Below are 17,934 nucleotides of genomic sequence, written 5' to 3' on the forward strand. Positions count from 1 at the left end.
CACGACGCGCTACGCCTCCTCCGACTTCCTCGCATCCCTTTCGGAAATCGCTTGTCAGCGGCTGAGGCGCCTTGCCGCTGCGGCACATGCGCAAAGCGGCTGAGAGCGCTCCTGTTGGTAACCAAGGGAGCCACGGACACTACAACTCCCAGAATGCCTTTGGCTTTCAGGCTTGCTCTGTTGAGGCTGTCATTTACTACCGCCACCGGGCCCAGAGAAGACGAGGAAGGAGAACAGCAAGATGGCGCTGACCAGGTTGGTTTCGGGGCCCGAAGCGCGAGCTCCTTAAGAGGAGGGTCCAGGTTGCCCCTTCCTTCCCTGAGCTAGTTCCGTTTTTAACGTAGCCCCGGCTGTTCGTTTACTGTCGTCGGTTGCGAAGTAGTTTGGGTTGCGGGGAAGTTACACCAGTGAGGCCTGAGCCCAGCCGGGCATTTTCCTGAGAGCTCAATCCGACTGCCTCGCTGTTTTACCGGGTAGCCTTTCTCTCCTTTCAGTGCGTCTAGCTACAGTTACAGAGCCTTTTTCGAAGTGGAAATTCCAGCTGGGTGGGGAGTGGTGGGCTCAGGTGGATGGCCGGCAATCCAGAGAGAGAGGCGAAGGTCTTGTCTGCCCGCCACGGATAGACCGGAGGGGAGGGGGAGGGCTGTGATCCAGAGGTGGAGTTGGGTTAACCTCTCTGACGACCACTGTGGGCCAAGGATTTAACCCTAAAACAGAAACTTTCCCATGCCAGACGTAAAAAAGAAGGGTTGGCTCACGCAGGCATGTTCGTCACTTGGTAATTGCGGCAGCAAACGGGCCGTAGCTCGGTGGTAGAGCACATGCTTTGCATGTAAGAGGTCCCAAATTCAATCCCTGGTATCGCCAAGAAAGGCTGGGAAAGACTCCTGTCTGAAACCCTGGAGAGCCACTAGCAGAGATAGTAAAGACAATGCTATGGTCCATGGGGTCACGAAGAGTCGGACACGACTGAACAACAACAATGCTACATGTAACATTTCCGTTTGTGTTGTTGCAAACAAAATATTTTTCATGGAATCTATTTTCACCTTCAGTTGCAGCTTGTCAGATATATAATAATCAAGGGATGTACCTGCATGCATATATGAACCACGCAAAAAAGTGTGACAACCATGTGGCTATCTTCATGTGATAATCGCACACTTGTATACATCACTGCATGTTAATCCTGTGGGCTACGTTCAACGTCATGCGAGTTGGATGTATCAAATTCCCGTTGATACATCAGGAATTTGCCTTCCCCTTGCAGCTCCTCTCCAAAACCTGCTTCAGAGGGTCCCACAACCCTCCAGAGCAGATTCTGGGTGGCTGCAGGGGGGTTTGGGGTTGAATCCATTCAACTAGTGGATGCTGTCCTACTGGGGAATGGACACAGTTCAATATAACCCAGTATACACAGTTGAAAGTACCTACATGTTCATATGGGACAATCTATACATAGGCATATTTTTTCCTAATGTAAGAAAAGCATAACATGTGGAGTAGCCCTGTGTACTTTAATCTTCGTTTGTGCTGTCCTAAATTTCCTTACATCTGTCTTTGCGCACTTTTTACTAAGTTTTAAACTTTTAAGGTTTTATATTGTGTTGCATCATGTTGTAATTTAGGATTTAAATTTTTGTGAACCACCCAAAGAACTTTGGCTATTGGGCAGTATAAAAATGTAATAAATAAATACATCTTGTGGAAGGCTTTGCCCTGTCGTGCTTTAACAGCAAGTTGTGTAGCCTTAAACAATGAAGTCTTGTTGAGTGGTTTGATGTTGAAAGATTAGGACCTTTACACTCAAGAGTTCACAGGTTTTTACTGGACTTGGGAGTGAGCCACTATTTGTGGATACCTCCAACTTCAGCCCTGCGTATTCCCCCCAAGTTCTGTGGTGTGCATAGAGGACATAGGGGAGGGGTCAGTTTCTCAGTTTACACTAGACTTTGCATGCAGACACTTAGAAGCATCTCACTGCTTCAGAGTGTCACCAAAGTCTGATTGAAAGTGAGAAACTCCCCTGAGTTCTTTGTGCATAGCACCACATTCCCTCTCAACCATTGCCCATCTTGGTTGGTTTGATCAAGCTGGCGGAAGGGATTGACTGAATGGGTCCAGTGTATGGTAAATGCTTCCTTGTGTAAGGGAGTTGTACCTGCTGCCCCTATAAAGGCAGTAATATGTCCTCTCCTGAAGTATATGATTACTATCAGTCAGTGTCAGACACCCTCTTTTTGGGTAGGGTGTTCAAGAGGGTAGTGACAGCTCAGGCACTCTTGGAGGAAACATATTACCTATACCAGTTCCAGTCTGGTTTTAGTCCTAGTTCTGGGACAGAATCAGCCCTAGTTGCCATGGTAGATTATTGGGAGAGAGAGATAGGGGAGTACAAGCCCCTCGATTCTCCTTGGTTTCTCAGTGGCTTTAGATACCATCAGTCATGGTATCCTCCTGGACCAGCTCTGCAGGTTGAGGGTGGAAGGCACTATATTGCAGTGGTCAGCTCCTACCTGCAGGGCTGGTGTCACCGAATGGCATTGGATGACCGTATGTCATCGTCCTGGCATTTGCACTGTGGGATGCTGCTGCGTACTATCTTTTCCCAAATGCTGCTTAATGTTAAACAGCATTGGGGGAAGCCATTGGGAGTGGTCATTAGGTGATTTGGGGCACGATGACACCCAGATCTATTTCTCTGTAACATCTGAGTTGAGTGTGGCTGTTCAGGTTCTAGATCAGTGGCTGGAAGCAGTGGTGGACTGGATGAGGGCCAATAGGCTGAAGTTGAATCCTGACAAGATGAAGACACTGTGGATGGGCAGTTCCCATGTCCAGGAAGTAGGTGGGTTACCTACTCTGGACAGGGTTGTACTCCTCCTATAGGATCAGGTTCATAATCAAGGAGTGATACTTGAACCACCTTTGTCACCGGAGGTTCAGGTGGACTTGGTGACTACGAGTTCCGTTTACCAGCTTCAGTTGGTAGGCCAGGAGCAGTTGTTCCTGGATAGGGATAGTCTGGCCTAGAGATGTGAAGGCCTGGGGAAAACACTGGAAAAATTAGGGAAAACCCCTTTTTTCTCATTTTTTTTTGTTTTTGTTTTTCCCCCCCAAATTGGAAAAAATTGAACAGCTTTGAATTATGAAATATTTTCTTTAGAATTTAAGACGAAGTATTCCTGTATTGTTACCAAGTCTTTACTGCCCCCTCATGATTTCTAAAAACTATGTAATAACACTTTTATAGAAAGACTAGAGATGTAAAATGTCTGAAAATACTGAAGCCGGGGGGGGGGGGGGTAATTCCAGCATAGTTAGTTCTTTCATTGCTTATCAAAATTATTGATCTAAAGTATATTTTATTAATAGACATTTATGCTGAGTTACCCAACATATCAGTAGAGTCACCATTATGCATTCACAACAGTAAATGTTTATTCTTGACAGCTTGGATTTTGTTCTATAGAGTCCTGTGTTTCTGATGCTGTAGAAGGCATTTAATGTAGTTCTAATCTATTCAGACAGTAATTAAAAATTTACTGAGTTTACTTTTAAAAGTTTTAAAATATAATGATAATTTTATGAGCAAACTAAGTCATACATAAAATAACTTTAGGAACAGAAAGGCTGCTTTATATTCCTAAAGCAGCCCTCCCCAACCTGGTGCCCTCCAGACGTTTTAGACTACAGTGCCCAGCATTCCTGACCATTTGCCATGCTGCCCGAGGCTGATGGGAGCTGAAGTCCAAAATATCTGGAGGGGGAAGGCTGTCTTAAAGCAACAAAGTCACTTTACAGATCTAAAGTAAAGAATGTTAAAAATAATTATTGCTTATTTTTCAGTTTTTCCCAAATTTCCATTTTTTACACACACACTTACACACACACACACACACACAGACCCTGGAAAAAATGGTTTTTCCATGGCCTCAAAAATTCTGGAAATTATACATTCTATGTGTGCCTTTCCTTGAGACTGGTTCCAGAACTGCAGCTAATGCAGAGTTGGGTGGTTAGGTGCCAATATACTACTGGGCCAAGTTGAAGGTGATGCTATTGCCATATAAGGCCCTAAAAACTTGGAACCAGGCTACCCGAGGGAGTGCCTTTTCCCATATTAACCTGCCTATTAACTGAAATCTACAAATCAGGGCCTATTGGTTGTCATGTCACCTACACAGGCACATCTGACAGCAACTGGGGGATTCTGTTGTGACCTGCTTTTGGAATTATCTCTCCCCTGGAGTGCAACAGGTTTCATCTTTGAAGGTGTTTCAGGACCTGTCAAAAACGCAGGTTTACCCAGACATTTGCTAATTTTTAATACCTAGTTTAGTAGATTTTTTATTTGTTCTTGTCTTTGTATTTTAATTGTTTTAATGAATTTTGTATAATGCCCTGTGATTTTATAATTAAGGGTGGTATAGAAATATTTTAAATAAATAAAAATAATAGCAGACGAATCAAGTGAGGGGGTATTGCCTGCCTCTCTAGGACAATGGAGTGTTCAAGGTGTGGGGGGGTGCAACTTTGTGTTGGGCATCAAGGGTCTGCCATTCACTAAAAATAGGTCTTTTTTAATAAGAAAACCAGTAGCACTTCGAACCTCATCTTTGTGCACTTCATTTCAAGAGTTCCATAAACACCGTAGCACAGTTCTCACCTTGATGAAAAGTTATATTTTGGGATGGTTGCCACAGGAGCTGCTATTTGGTAATTGCCTCCCTTGTGGCCACTACTGCAGAGCTAGTGGTAAATTGGAAAGAGATGTTCCATGTTTTGGAACCTTCATTCCCCTTACATGTGAACAATTCATTTTTTGGCATGTGGAGTGGAAACTGGAGCTATATCCTCTTTTCCCTGGGCATGGGGATGGTGGGTCTCATCATGGGTACACATGGTACTTTATTGAACAGAGGAAGAATCTTTCTGTCTAATTGGAATAATGTTCAGATATGTTCACAATTTAAACCAAAATCTTACTATAACAATAACCTTGTTGATGTGTGGAAATTCAGAATAAATTAGCCACAAGAACTCAATGTGGAACTCTACCTAATCTGCTTTGGCATTTGTATCAGCAGTGATCTGAGACATAGGAAGGAAAAGAGCAAACCATCATGTTTTTCTTAATGTGTAACCAATGGAAGCTCATTTTTCCTACTCATTTGATGGAGTATGGAAAAGCCACATGATAGGGGAGGGTACACTTCATTTCAAGAGTTCTATAAAACACCAGAGCACAGTTGTCAACATGATGAGACTGTGGTTGTATTTGGGGCTGGCTGAAATCCTGAGTTCCCAAACAGTGATCCAATGAAAATCCCCAAATAGAGTGAAGATTAGTCCTTTCTCCCTTGTTGTAATTGCCATCTTGCTGGAAAGATCAGCACTACATTAACACTGCAGACAGCTTGTCATAATCAAAGGCAGAGCAGTAGTTTGTGAAATATTTTGATGGAAAAAATCACGTGTTGTCTAATGTTCTGTATAAATAGAGTGCAAATATTAAATTTCCTCTTTTTGTGTTTGCCTAGTTTTTTACCAGCACCAACTCAGCTATCTCAGGACCAGTTGGAATTAGAAGAGAGGGCAAGATCACAAAGGGTGAGACAGACTGCATTGGTGTCGTCTCGAAGGGAGCCTCCCCCTTATGGTTATCGGAAAGGATGGATACCACGAATGTTGGAGGTAAATAGTAATGTGTACGGTTCTAGTCACGAATAATGGTTTCATTTACTTTTAAAAATGTGAGGCCTTGCCTTTTGAATGTAAGGGCCTTTAACATGCATATTCCAATTACTTTTTCTGTTGCTGTCTGTATAGACACTCATCCTACGTAGCACCTACTGTATTGTTGGTGCCTGACCAAACATCTTCTCTCCCCCGCCCTCCAGTAATTATGAGGTTAAACAGATGTCCTGGGAAGCTGACCCATAGACAGTCTTTGTGGGCCGGTCTCTGTTGGAAATAGAACTAGATCCCCCCTGGTCTGATGATGCAGCAGGACTCCTACGTTCTTCTCTCATACAACAGAATATGTTATAGGGATGTCTTGACATGGGGCAAAACACTCAGAATTGTTAATATGTTTCTCTTTCACAAAATTCAGTTTAAATTTGACAACTGCATTAGCCAAAGGTTATAGCAGAAATGTCTGTCACAGGAAAAAATATGCAGGCTATTAGGTCTGTAAATCATGAAAAGTTGGGAGACAAAACAAATGGTTTTAGAAATAGCCCTGAATGAGAGAACTAGTGAAGTCCAATGGACAGAGCATGCCTACCCAACTTGTGACTTACCAACTGACCACAACCCACCAGCCGTGTATTGGAAATACCAGAAGCTTGATAAATCTCCTGCCTTCCCAGGACTGCAAAAACAGAGTGTTGTTGAACATTTGGCAGAGCAAAATAAATGGCAGGTGCATTGCATTTACTTGGTGGGTTGTGTTATGCAGACCTAGAATCCAAGTTGGACCTGGGACACCTGGATTCATAGCTCATCTATATTATGCACTCATTGTATGACCTTGGTGAAATCATTATCTCTTGGGTTTGGTTCCTGCATGTGTCATATGGGAATAAAATGCTTCACGTGGTTGCTGTGAGAGCCTGCATGTTAATGATTGTGAAGTACACTGAAAAGGCTGTAAGTGTAGCACTAATGTGTTTAGAAATGTCTTTTGACACCCTGTAAAGAACTGTTGTGTTGTGAGAAGACTACAAAATTTGTGGTAATTTCAAGGCTGTTGCCAAAAAGAACTCAAAAAGCAAATACATTTTAATATGTAACTACCACAGACATAAACACATAGTAGATGAAAGTATAGTAGACGAAAACTGGTTTACAGTAACTGAAAGCTGGAATTGCCACCTGTAGCAGTTACCATCTTTTTTTTCCCCTTTTCAGTTCTGTTATTTGGTTTCTTTTTTTAAAATATAATCAGAGTCTTAGACTGCAGTCCTATGCACACATATCAGTGGAGTTTACCTCAAAGTAGACATGCAAAGGATTGCACGGTTAACTGCTAATTGTAGAATTCTACATCTTAGGGAGCAATCCTATGACTGCTAGTCAGTGGCTAGACGGCCATAGAACAGGTCGGTTCCCTGAGAACCAACCTCCACCCCCTCCCACGTGGAACAGCTCCGCGCTCAGAAGAGGAGTGCAAAGCAGCAAAAATGGGATGTTCCTGGGGGGCGTACCAGGGCAGGGAGGGCAGAAGTGCCATTCTGATGCTTCCTATGCATCGGCCGGCATCCCCCACCCCCACTCCGCCTTCCCATGGCTAGACAGCTGAAATCAGCTGTCTAGCTGTGAATGTGGGGCGGCTGAAGCGCAGACAGGATGATCCCCTCTGCACTTCTCCTGCCCTGTATTGGATAGGTGGTTGCCCCCGAGTTTGGAGGCGGCCGCCTATCCCAGTAGGATCGTACCCTTAAGCAGTTGAGACTTGGCCCCAAATAGCACCTGTTGATCTGTTATGCCTGAAGTTTTTGAACTAATAGTTCTGTGGGAAGAAAATTAGGCTCCATTTGAGGAGTAGTTGAGGTTGGAAAAAGCATTTTTTCAACCCCACAGTTTTTGTGATGTGCATTCTGAAATTACAAATATATTTGAGAGATGTTCTTTATGACCCTCTTCATAGTGCCTTGGATCTGGTGAAGCACAATGTTGCTACCATTCACATGTGGAGGCTTTTCAGTTTCTCCATTCTGGGGGCAGTTCCTTGCACCCTCCCCGACAACACCCTCAAATATCAGAGGCCCTCTGGGTCAGCACCAGATATGGTACAATATGTTATCAGATGGGGTTTTGCACATGGTTATCTCTGGATCTAAGCAAGTGTCGAGACATCTTCCAGTAGTACATGTTGTAAGTGATCCATTCTTTTTATTTGCCCTGATTTTTAGGAAAATTTAAATTCTTCGATTGCTTGGAATACTGCATTTATGTGTTTTTTAAATGTATACAAAATGTAATAACAAAACATTTGCCATCACGAGTTACCATTTCAAATAAATACTAGTTCAACAATAAATCAGCTTATTCAACTGATTTATAAAAACCCAGTTACTTAACTAATTATCACCTCAATCCATGACTGTATGACACTGCTTCTGTTTTCCTCATTATTGAAACATTAAGCGTTTCTACATTTTTAATATATTTTACCATATCCTAATCTGGATTGAATAATGTAACAGTTGTTAGTATTCCAACTCATATTGTAATTGAGGATATTTAATCCCCCTCCCCCTTATTGAGCATCTTATTGCAAGCATCAGAAGGCAAGTTCACTTATTTTCTTACGGGATAATTTCAGTGGGGTCTACTGGTATTTCTATGCCTGTAATCTCCCTAATTTCACCACTTTGTTGACATTTGTGAAAAGGCGGGACATAAATACATTGAATAAATAAAATGTTGTTTCCAAAATGCCTATGTGTGGACACTGCCACTGTATATGTATTAGGTCTTCTTTAGTATAGCTGCAATACCAAGAAGAGGTCTATATCAAAGCATTTTTTTAAGTCTAAGTAGTGTGACATAGCACCATTATTTGAGATCAGGTTGGTGGGTACTGTCAGGGTTGGATCTGAGCCCATAGAATCCCAAAGCAGCTCTGATTCTGAGAAAGAGATACAATCTGTGGGAGAGGAACCCGCTCGGTTTTCAGAGGTGCAGCTGGAGGGAGAGCCCCCCGCCGCTCACATTCCTGGGAGCAACAGTGACCCTGGCATGGAGAGGGAGGGACAACTTGAGCTTCTAAACACGAGGCGCGAGTGCAGAGACAAGTGAGAGGTTGTGGGCGCCAAGATGAGGCACTTAGCCCGATTGGCGCGGCGACAACAGCTGCGCCCCGATGCCCAACGGGAAAGGGGGGGACTCTCCCCTCCTACTCTTTAAGTTCAGAGAGTTGCCATGCTTTTCTCCAAACGGAGACCAACTGACGTCCTAATGCTTAGAATCCCCTGGTAGGCTTCTCCTTTGAGTTTTCCACTTAGTGTCAGGCAATTAGCATCTGTAAGCATCATTAGGTAGAATGGAAATAAAGCCTTGGAAAAGAGCCCTTTTGTCTGTGTGTTGATTCTGGCTACTTGAGGATTTCAGAAGGCAGCAGGGGCACTCCTGACAAGTACACAGGACAAGGGCTTTCTCATTGGTGGCACCCCTTTCCTAGGAGAAGTATCTGGTGCCATCCCTTTCTTCCTTCTGACAGATGATGATGATGATGACTATTATTTTCCAGTTGGCTTTTTATGATGATTAAGTTCCTTGTTTCTGTTCCATACTAGTTAATGCCCATTTCATTTTCTTGTGATATTTTTGCTGGGTTGTATCTAACAATGGCTTTGTGCAAGCGGAAAGCACCTTTGCTCATGCAAGGTGGGGCACCCAGTGTTTGCCTGTCCCTCTTACCTACTGTAGCCCTCTGTGCTACATCCCATACTGTCCTGAAGAGCTCCCTAGTCCTCAAGAGCAGCCTTTGGGGAGCGTAGAATGCATTGGAAAAATTGGATGCCATGCTACCGTGAGCGGAAGTGCTTTCTGCTAGCACAAAGCCACCATTGGATACAACCTGCTGTTTTTGTTGTCATTTTTCTTTGCATGCCACTTTGTGAGCCTTCCAAAATATAGCAATAAACATAACATAAGAAGTAGAAGTGTCCTGGGGAGCATATAGTAATTTTTAAAAATGAGAATGCAAGGTAATTATTTCATCGTCACTGGCCATAAATGATACCATATATCTTATCAAATATTACTTCCAAGATTGTTGCTACATTTAATCCAATAACCATTATTATTTGCACACGTTGTCTCAATATCTGATATATTTTGGAGAGAATAGCTTTATTAGTCCTTCAATTTTTCAAAAATAGTTTGACCTGTTAAGGTATTTCCATGCGATTTCATATGAACCCATAGCTGCAGTGGAATTCTGATTTTTTTAGATACACCTTATGCTAGGTTTTCTTGAAAATCAAAGATGAGATATAACCTCATTTAGTGCAGCTTGAAGAATGTTTTGTTTATCATCTTGGAACTCTAAGGATACATTTGAAAGTATACAATTGCTAATTAATGGCACATAAAATGCTTGCACCCATCCCTAAGCATGTTTTGTCAAAAATAAGCCGCAGTGGATGAAAACGAGATTAACAAAAACGCTTCACAATTTAGCCTTGGTTTTATATCATAGGCTCAGATCTAAGGAACAGTGTAACTAGTTCTTCTTTGTGGTCTCAGTGCATCATTCCCTTGACTGAGAACCTTCTATAGCTGATGACTTTTTAGCAAGAACCCTCCCCCACCATCCCAGTGTGCATGCCCCTAGCGGGTTCCCGCCTATTTGCTCAGTTCTCTTTTGACTGCCATTGTGGCAGCCTCATAGGGAACTTCTCTGTTCATTCACTTCTTCCTGGGGGGAATAAGGATGTGCTGTAGCAAACTGACTTTCGTTTTTTCTCTTTCTTTTGCTATCCACTCATTTTTCTTCTGTCATGTTTATTTACATAGGGACGTAGTGGGCTCTCCCACACTGGAGGCATTCAAGATGAGGCTGGACAGCCATCTGTCAGGAATGCTCTGACTTGGATTCCTGCATTGAGCAGGGAGTTGGACTTGATGGTCTTGTAGGCCCCTTCCAACCCTACTATTCTATGATTCTATGATATTCTTTTGTTTGTCTTTGTTTTCAATCTCCACGATCTCCTGAGCACATGGCCCTTTGAGCTCCTTTTTGGAAGTGTGCCCACTGTGGCAGCTAACTTGCATCAATGAGCGGACACTCCCTATGCCTACTTTGTCTGAGGGAAGGGCATACAGTAGAGTCCTTCTCGTTTTGTCAAGCTTTTACAAAGCAGGCGAGGCATAATGGAATCACTAGACTCTGTGCTGTTCTTTGGGAGATAGCTCTAAGATGTCAAAGGTGTTGAACGGACTTTCAGAAGCATCTTGTGTTGTGGGGAGGCTGATGCTGAAATTTAAGAAGTAAGAAATCTCACTACATATGTGTAGGCTACTGAGCATGCCTAAAGTATACCCAAAAACTTTGGATCTGAACCATAGGTGCTGCCTTTTAAATGGGTATTCCAGTACTAATGAGATTGTCTGTTTGCCTCTCTTGACCTTACCCTAATCACTTCCACTTCTGTTTCTGTATAGGATTTTGGAGATGGAGGCGCTTTCCCAGAAATTCACGTTGCCCAATATCCTCTGGATATGGGCCGAAAAAAGAAAATGTCCAATGCATTAGCTGTTCAGGTCGATGCAGAAGGAAAAATAAAATACGATGCTATAGCTCGGCAGGGGCAGTCAAAAGACAAGGTAATCGAATTCTTAAATGCTTATGTGTGGAGCATACCTACGGAAATTGTATTATCTCATTTAGTGTACTATTAGTGATATAAACTAGACAAAAAATTGTTCTGAATGCTGGATGAGTTGCTCACAAGTCCAATAGTACAGTAGTGGAAAATGACATTTATATCTAATGTCTAACATGTATAATGTATAACTAAAATTTAAGCCACTTTTCTGAATTGCTACACTCTTAAGAAATAATACAGCAACACATTCATAGTGTCTGTGTATCGTAAAAAGGTGACCAGGCATGCAAGGGCACATAGACAAGATCGTAGAGGCCTTTTTTTCACATGTAATAGATTGAAGTGGTAGAGTGGACTGTACCATTTCAGACTGCAGGGCAGCATTCAGAAATGATATCCTGTCTGCATTCTGAAGTGATATGGTCAATTTTACCTCCTTAGAACCTCACTCTGCTACATATGTAGACCCAGGCCTTAGAGTGTTTCCATTGAGTGATTAATGGGTAGGTGATGCATTTCATCTAGCTAATTATGAAGGGACTTGGTGCTCACCACACTGCTTTGGTTGCCTGCCCATTCCATTGCCATTTCCTTGGAACCAAGGGTAGCAGAAATTGGTGCCTATGCTTAGTTTCACTCAAGAATAGGAAGACAGCTGCAGAAATAGATTATCTGCCAACCCTCTACTTGGACCCAGGAACTTCAGGACAGCAGTGGTAGAGACTGCTATATTGTCCACCATATCAGTCTATGTGCACAAGTTTGTTCTGCCTTATAAACCTAGCAGAAAGGAGACATAACTGCACATGCAGCCAGATATGAGAGTGGCCAGTCCAGCACTGCCTTTTGAGTTATGCAACTCCGCTTCTCCCTTAAAGGACAAATAGCCCTTTGAGGCTAGGAGAGTGTACAGCATATGCAGCTACCTTAGCACTGCATAACTTGAAGTCAAGGTACATACCTGGGGCAATTACTACTCACAAGTGGCAAGTGGCAAATCACAAGGCTGCTTTCACAGTATGCTTATGAGCAAAATAGAGATCTAGTCTGTTTCAGTCATGAGCATGAAAGTGAGGGTGGGAAGCTGTAATGAATCGTGGTTAATTATTCTGGAGTAAAATAGTGTTTCTAGCATATGAAGTTGAGATCTTTGCTATTACCTAGTGTTACCAATAATTCTTCAGAGTGAGATTGGTCATTTCCTTCCTGTGTTGACCACACACACACTCTGCTGTTCTTCCTCCTTCCCCCAGTGGTGTGAGCTATTTTTCCAGTTACAAGAAAAAAGGGAACATATCCAGTCCTAAGCCCTTATGCATGTAGACATTGAACACAAGGCATTTGTCCTGCATCAGAATGGGCACTAAGGCTAGAAGGGAGCAACAGAGCCATTTGAACAGCCTCAGTTGCATAGCCTTCAGTTAAAGAGTTGCACCACAGGAAAGAATGAAAGAGCCATGTGGTTCTATCCTCAAACAGGCAGGGCTCACCTGGTTGCTTCGAGACAACTTTTTCCCTCCACAGGTGAGCAGGCATGTGGCTAATTGCAAGCCAGTTATTACCAGTCAGGTTACCTCATTGCACCCTGTTTACTGCTTCTTCTCATAAATACTGGATGATAAATCATGGCTTGAACTTATTCGGACTATACTCATTTTAATGTTGAGAAAAACATCATTGCCTTCTCATTCCCTGGGATATTTTGAGCTCTTCATGTGAGCTTGGCTCTTCATGCTTTGAGATTCTTGGCATTTTATAGTTAATTACCATGAGGAAATATTGCTCTTCAAATGTCCTTCACTTAGCTTTGTGAGATGTGCTTCTATTGATGCTAATTTAAGGGACTGTTAATTTTGAGATACTTGGATGAGAATTAGTAAATGGCTCCTCTGCTAAATTATTATTTGGGCTGCAGCTCTGCTTTTATAGCTATGCAAATGCCATCATGATGGAGAGCTGCTACTCAGAGCAATTTCTATTGTGGGATAGTTACCTACCTGAGTAATGTTGAGCAATCTCTGTTTGGATATATAGAACAACTTAATTCCAGATACAGTGAGATTTAGTTTTTGTGTGCCTGTTTACCAGCACCCCCTTTCTCTATTTTTTACCAGCACCCTTTCTTCTATATGTTTTTTTGGATCTTAGAATTCATAATACCATTCCTAGCATTCACAGTTGTGTAATTTTATGCATGCTTTGAAAAACCTCTGTAGTATTACTGCCTGTTACATAGGTGAAAGAGCAAGCAACCACCAAAAACATGAGATGGTGGCATTTATTTTATTTTATTTATTTTTTTATTTTATTGCATTTATATTCCACCTTTTTTCCTCTTGCAAGGAACCCAAGGCGGCTTACATAATCCTCCTCCTCTCCATTTTATCCTCACAACAACAGCCCTGTGAGGTGGGTTGGGCTGAGAGTCTGTGACTGGCCCAAAGTCACTAAATGAGCTTCCATGGCCAAGTGGGGACTAGAACCTGGATCTCCCCGCTCCTAGTCCAACACTCTTGCCACTACACCACACTGGCTCTCTCACATGGGAGAGGTTTCCTGGTAGGATCACAAAGAAATATGTATGTTCCTGTTCCTGTTGAATCCTGGCAGATCTCTGTACCTTTTTCCATTCTTCCAAGTTTCTGTGCAAAATAAAGAGCTTTGAGCTACTATTTGGTATCCCATGAGCTATGGTGAATTCTATATAGGTTATTTTGGTAGGCCTGGCCTTTATACATGTATCCTGCTGTGGCACAATTACCTAATCCAAATGCTAAAAGGAGAAGTAGGCAATATTTCTTGAATCTTAAGAGCCAGAGCACTGGACAGAAACTCTTAAATTTTTATCTTAGTTTTTATAGAAAAAAAACTACACAAAGTATATACAAAAAACTGTAGTGATGACAGAAAACATAGTAAAACTGAACTAATTACTAATCATTCTTCATTAATTAAAGCACATTGACACAAACATGTTTCAGTTCTTATTCCTGCTTCAGAAATTAATAAAAGGTGTTCATATCTTTGCAAAACACTCTACAAGACAGTTTAGACATAACACTAAGACATAGTTTAGTGTTACAAGAATATACCTTGGTTAGCCTTCGGCTTGTCCACTCCCCTCCCACCCTGGCCATGAGGAAGAAATCGGAAACCTTTGCTTCCATTCTAGATTAACCACAGTTTAGTATGTGATCTGAACCAAACAAACTGTGCTTAATCATAAATGTGTTTAATATAAACAAGCCAGCTTTGTATACCAGTTTGTAGTTGGCTTTTTGCCACTAACCATAGTTAAGAATAACCATAGTTTGTCAGGTTCAGATGATACAGCAAATTATGGTTAATGTGAAACAGAAGCAAAAGCTTCTGAACTCCTTTTCACAGCTGCACCAGAGGAGAGTGAGGGGATATATTGTTGGTTTTAATTGTTGTTTTAATTGTTGGCTTTTATTGTTTTTATCACTTTTAATATTTTAACTGTTTTCATGTATTTTATTGTTGTAAGCCACCTTGGGAGGGCTTCTGCCCTGAAAGGCAGCCAAGAAATATTTTAAATAAAAATAAATAAATATATGAGCCTGAAGTTCACAGCAGCTTGTTCTCATAACAATAAACTATGGTGGGAATTACTTGCAAACTAGCCTCTGTGAGTTGTCGTTACCAAACATACTCCATATTTGCCATTTGTACAACTTCCACAATGTCTGATTTGGCCTTTTCAGCATAGAAGGATGGTTTATTTACTTGCATCTAAGATTTAGGGTGTAATCCTATGGAGATGCCGGTCTGCCTCTGAATTCAGAGGCTGATGGGAATCCTATGTAGAGTGGGAGGAACATGGAGGCGATCACCTCTGTGCTCCTCCCACTGCATTTTTGCTAGATGGGCTTTTTTGCCCATCCAGCTAGGGCTGTGTGGAGCAGGAGGGAAGGAGGCTGGAGGATTCTTCGTAAGCTGGTCTCCCCAGTTCCCTCTCCTCCCCACCCACAGAATCGCTCATTTTCCTTCTCCGAGGTTGCTTTTGTGACCTCAGAGAGGCAGCTGGCACAGTTCTCTCCATGCCGGCTGTGGCGGTGGGAGCTCAGAATCCTGGGTCCGAGGTTGGAGCACTGCCTCTGACCTCAGATCCAGGAATCCAAACTATCCTGTGGCCCCCTGAGACACTGTCTAGTGGTCATACAATTGTTCTCCCCATTGACATTTTATTTACTTGTTTTTATGTTTTGATCGTTATTTTGTATTTTAGTTTGTATTTTACTGTTAGGTGCCTTGAACTCTGGTAAAAATACAAGAAATTGCATCTGTAGCCTTTTTTATTTTTATAGAGTTTACTGATTTTGTATGGAGTATGATAGCAGCAGCATAAGACTTGTAATGTTTTCCCCTTCAGTTTATAAGAGGAGATACCACTGAACCCTCTGAAAATATTTTAAGCCCAATAGGTTACCAGAAATACCCTTTCAGGTTTTTTCTCGCATAAAAATTGAACATTGTTAGTAGGTGCATCTTTAAATCTAGGAAGAATTAATATAGTTTTGACAGAAGGAGGTTAATTACAACATTTCAAATTTTGTCGTTTTTAGTTTCAGATTTCTTAAATTTGCTGAGGTTATACACACACATGCACGCACGCACACACAGAGAACTCTTCATCAGACATATTGGGTCATATCCAGTGGTGCCTTTGTCTTAGTGGAAAGTGCTTTTGCCTGCCCCACTTGGAGCACCAATTTTCACGAATTCCTCGATACCTACTGCTACCTTTTGCCCAATATCTCATTCTCTTTCAGAGTATCTCCAGCCCTCAGGAGCAGATTGAGGGGGGCTTAACTAAGTAGGAGGAACTGGTAAAAATCAGATGCCCCAACTTGCATAAGCAGGAGAGCTTTCTACTAAGGAAAAACCACCATTGGCTACTACCCATTTAAACTGTGGAGGTTTTCGTTTACCTTGTTTTGTTTTTTGAGGCATAATAATGTATTTTCAATAATTATATCCTATTATCTGGTTAAACCATAATTAATACAATTTGAAATGTTTACGTTTATTATAATACTACTTTATAACTTTTTCATATTACAAAAAGGTTAGGCCTATTTCTGCATTTTGCAAACCTCCAAGGTTGATATAATAATTCAAGATCTCACTTTGCCCATATATTCTTAAGCTGTGGTATGTTAATGCCTAAGCCTTTACACATCCATGCTGCTGCTACTGCAATCATGAGTGGCAGAGAAACCAATCTGGCTGCTGTGAGAGGAAAGACATCAATAATTCTTGAAGCTCAAGAGGTAGAGATTTGGGAAAGCACTTAAATTTGTAACTAGCGTTGGGCATTGAGTTCTATCACATGTGGACTGTTTCCATGAAATATCATTCAGCTCTGTATTACTTAAGAGGTAGATTTATTTTCTCCCTGTACAGGTTTGAGAGTCACTGCAGAAATTATATGGAAGTCTGAAAGTGGGGCTGCTGTTTGTATCAAGGAGCATTTAGGCTGCAAACCAATCCACACTTATCTGGGAGTAGGTCCAATTGAGTTCCATGAGACTTACTTCCTAGTAGATGTGCATAGGATTGTACTGTCAGTTACAACTCTGAATAATAAATGTAGGTGTTTGAAACTTTCTGATGAGTCCAAGGAGTGCTGATCTCATCACAAGGTTAGGAGCCTAGAAGACAGGTTGGGTGATCTCTCACTCAATTCCAGCAAAGCACTTGACTACTTTGCATCATCTTCTCTAGCAATAGATAAGCAAAACATCCCTATAGCTTCAAACACAGTATGAAAGAATCCCAAGTACTTGATTAGCTGAAACTAGATTCTAGGCTCATGGGATTTTTTTTAGTGCTGTGGAAGACTGGAAATTAGGAATTCTAGATATATTTCTAACCTTATTTTGGATATGTTTAGTGCTTGGCACTTATACAGCCTGCTCTATATTGGAAAGCTAATCCAATTTTTAAAACCCTAGAGGCATTCTGTGTTTTTCATCAACAGTATCCCCTCTTCTTAGTGCTGTTTTCAATGTTTCAGGTCATTTACAGCAAATACACAGACTTGATTCCAAAAGAAGTTATGAATGTCGATGACCCTGAGCTGCAAAGACCTGATGAGGAAGCTGTCAAAGAGGTATTGTGGTTAGTGATGCACATAACTATTGGAGCCACTTGCATTTTGTCCAAGTGTTTAATGTAACATTTCTGATTGCAGCTTACAGAAAAGACCCGAGCAGCCCTGGAAAAGTCTGTCTCCCAGAAAATTGCAGCAGCCATGCCAGTCCGAGCAGCTGATAAACTAGCTCCAGCTCAATACATTCGGTATTGGATACTTTTGGATTGTTTAAACCTTCTTGCATATAAAGTTTAATATAAGGCCTTTTTCCAAGTGTAAAACAGAATGATTATTTGGGGGCACAAGCAGTTACATGAGTGTTAAGAAGGTATTGTTGTTTAATGACATGTGATATTAGCGCTGTTGCAAAGAACATAATGTACTTGGCTATGCAGAGGAAACAGTGTGGCTACTTGTGTTTCCCTCTTGGCTTGTTTCTGAAAATGAATTTTTCTTGATAAATATGTGATG

General features: G+C 41.7%; 1 protein-coding gene across 1 annotated transcript in view; it reads left to right on the plus strand.

Annotated features, from left to right (window-relative positions):
- Positions 1 to 213: 213 nt before the first annotated feature.
- Positions 214 to 17,934, plus strand: part of SNW1 (SNW domain containing 1) — a 28,198-nt gene continuing 10,477 nt past the window's right edge. Inside the window, exons 1-5 of the mRNA XM_084841355.1 lie at positions 214 to 255; positions 5,544 to 5,697; positions 11,182 to 11,343; positions 17,386 to 17,481; positions 17,563 to 17,669. Of these exons, the coding sequence (XP_084697481.1) occupies positions 242 to 255; positions 5,544 to 5,697; positions 11,182 to 11,343; positions 17,386 to 17,481; positions 17,563 to 17,669 (533 nt within the window). The 5' untranslated portion in view covers positions 214 to 241. The remainder of the gene's footprint in view (positions 256 to 5,543; positions 5,698 to 11,181; positions 11,344 to 17,385; positions 17,482 to 17,562; positions 17,670 to 17,934) is intronic.

The sequence above is a fragment of the Heloderma suspectum genome, chromosome 1 (genome assembly GCF_057233095.1).
Source record: "Heloderma suspectum isolate Gila_16-S chromosome 1, 16-S_ref, whole genome shotgun sequence".
NCBI lineage: Eukaryota > Metazoa > Chordata > Lepidosauria > Squamata > Helodermatidae > Heloderma > Heloderma suspectum.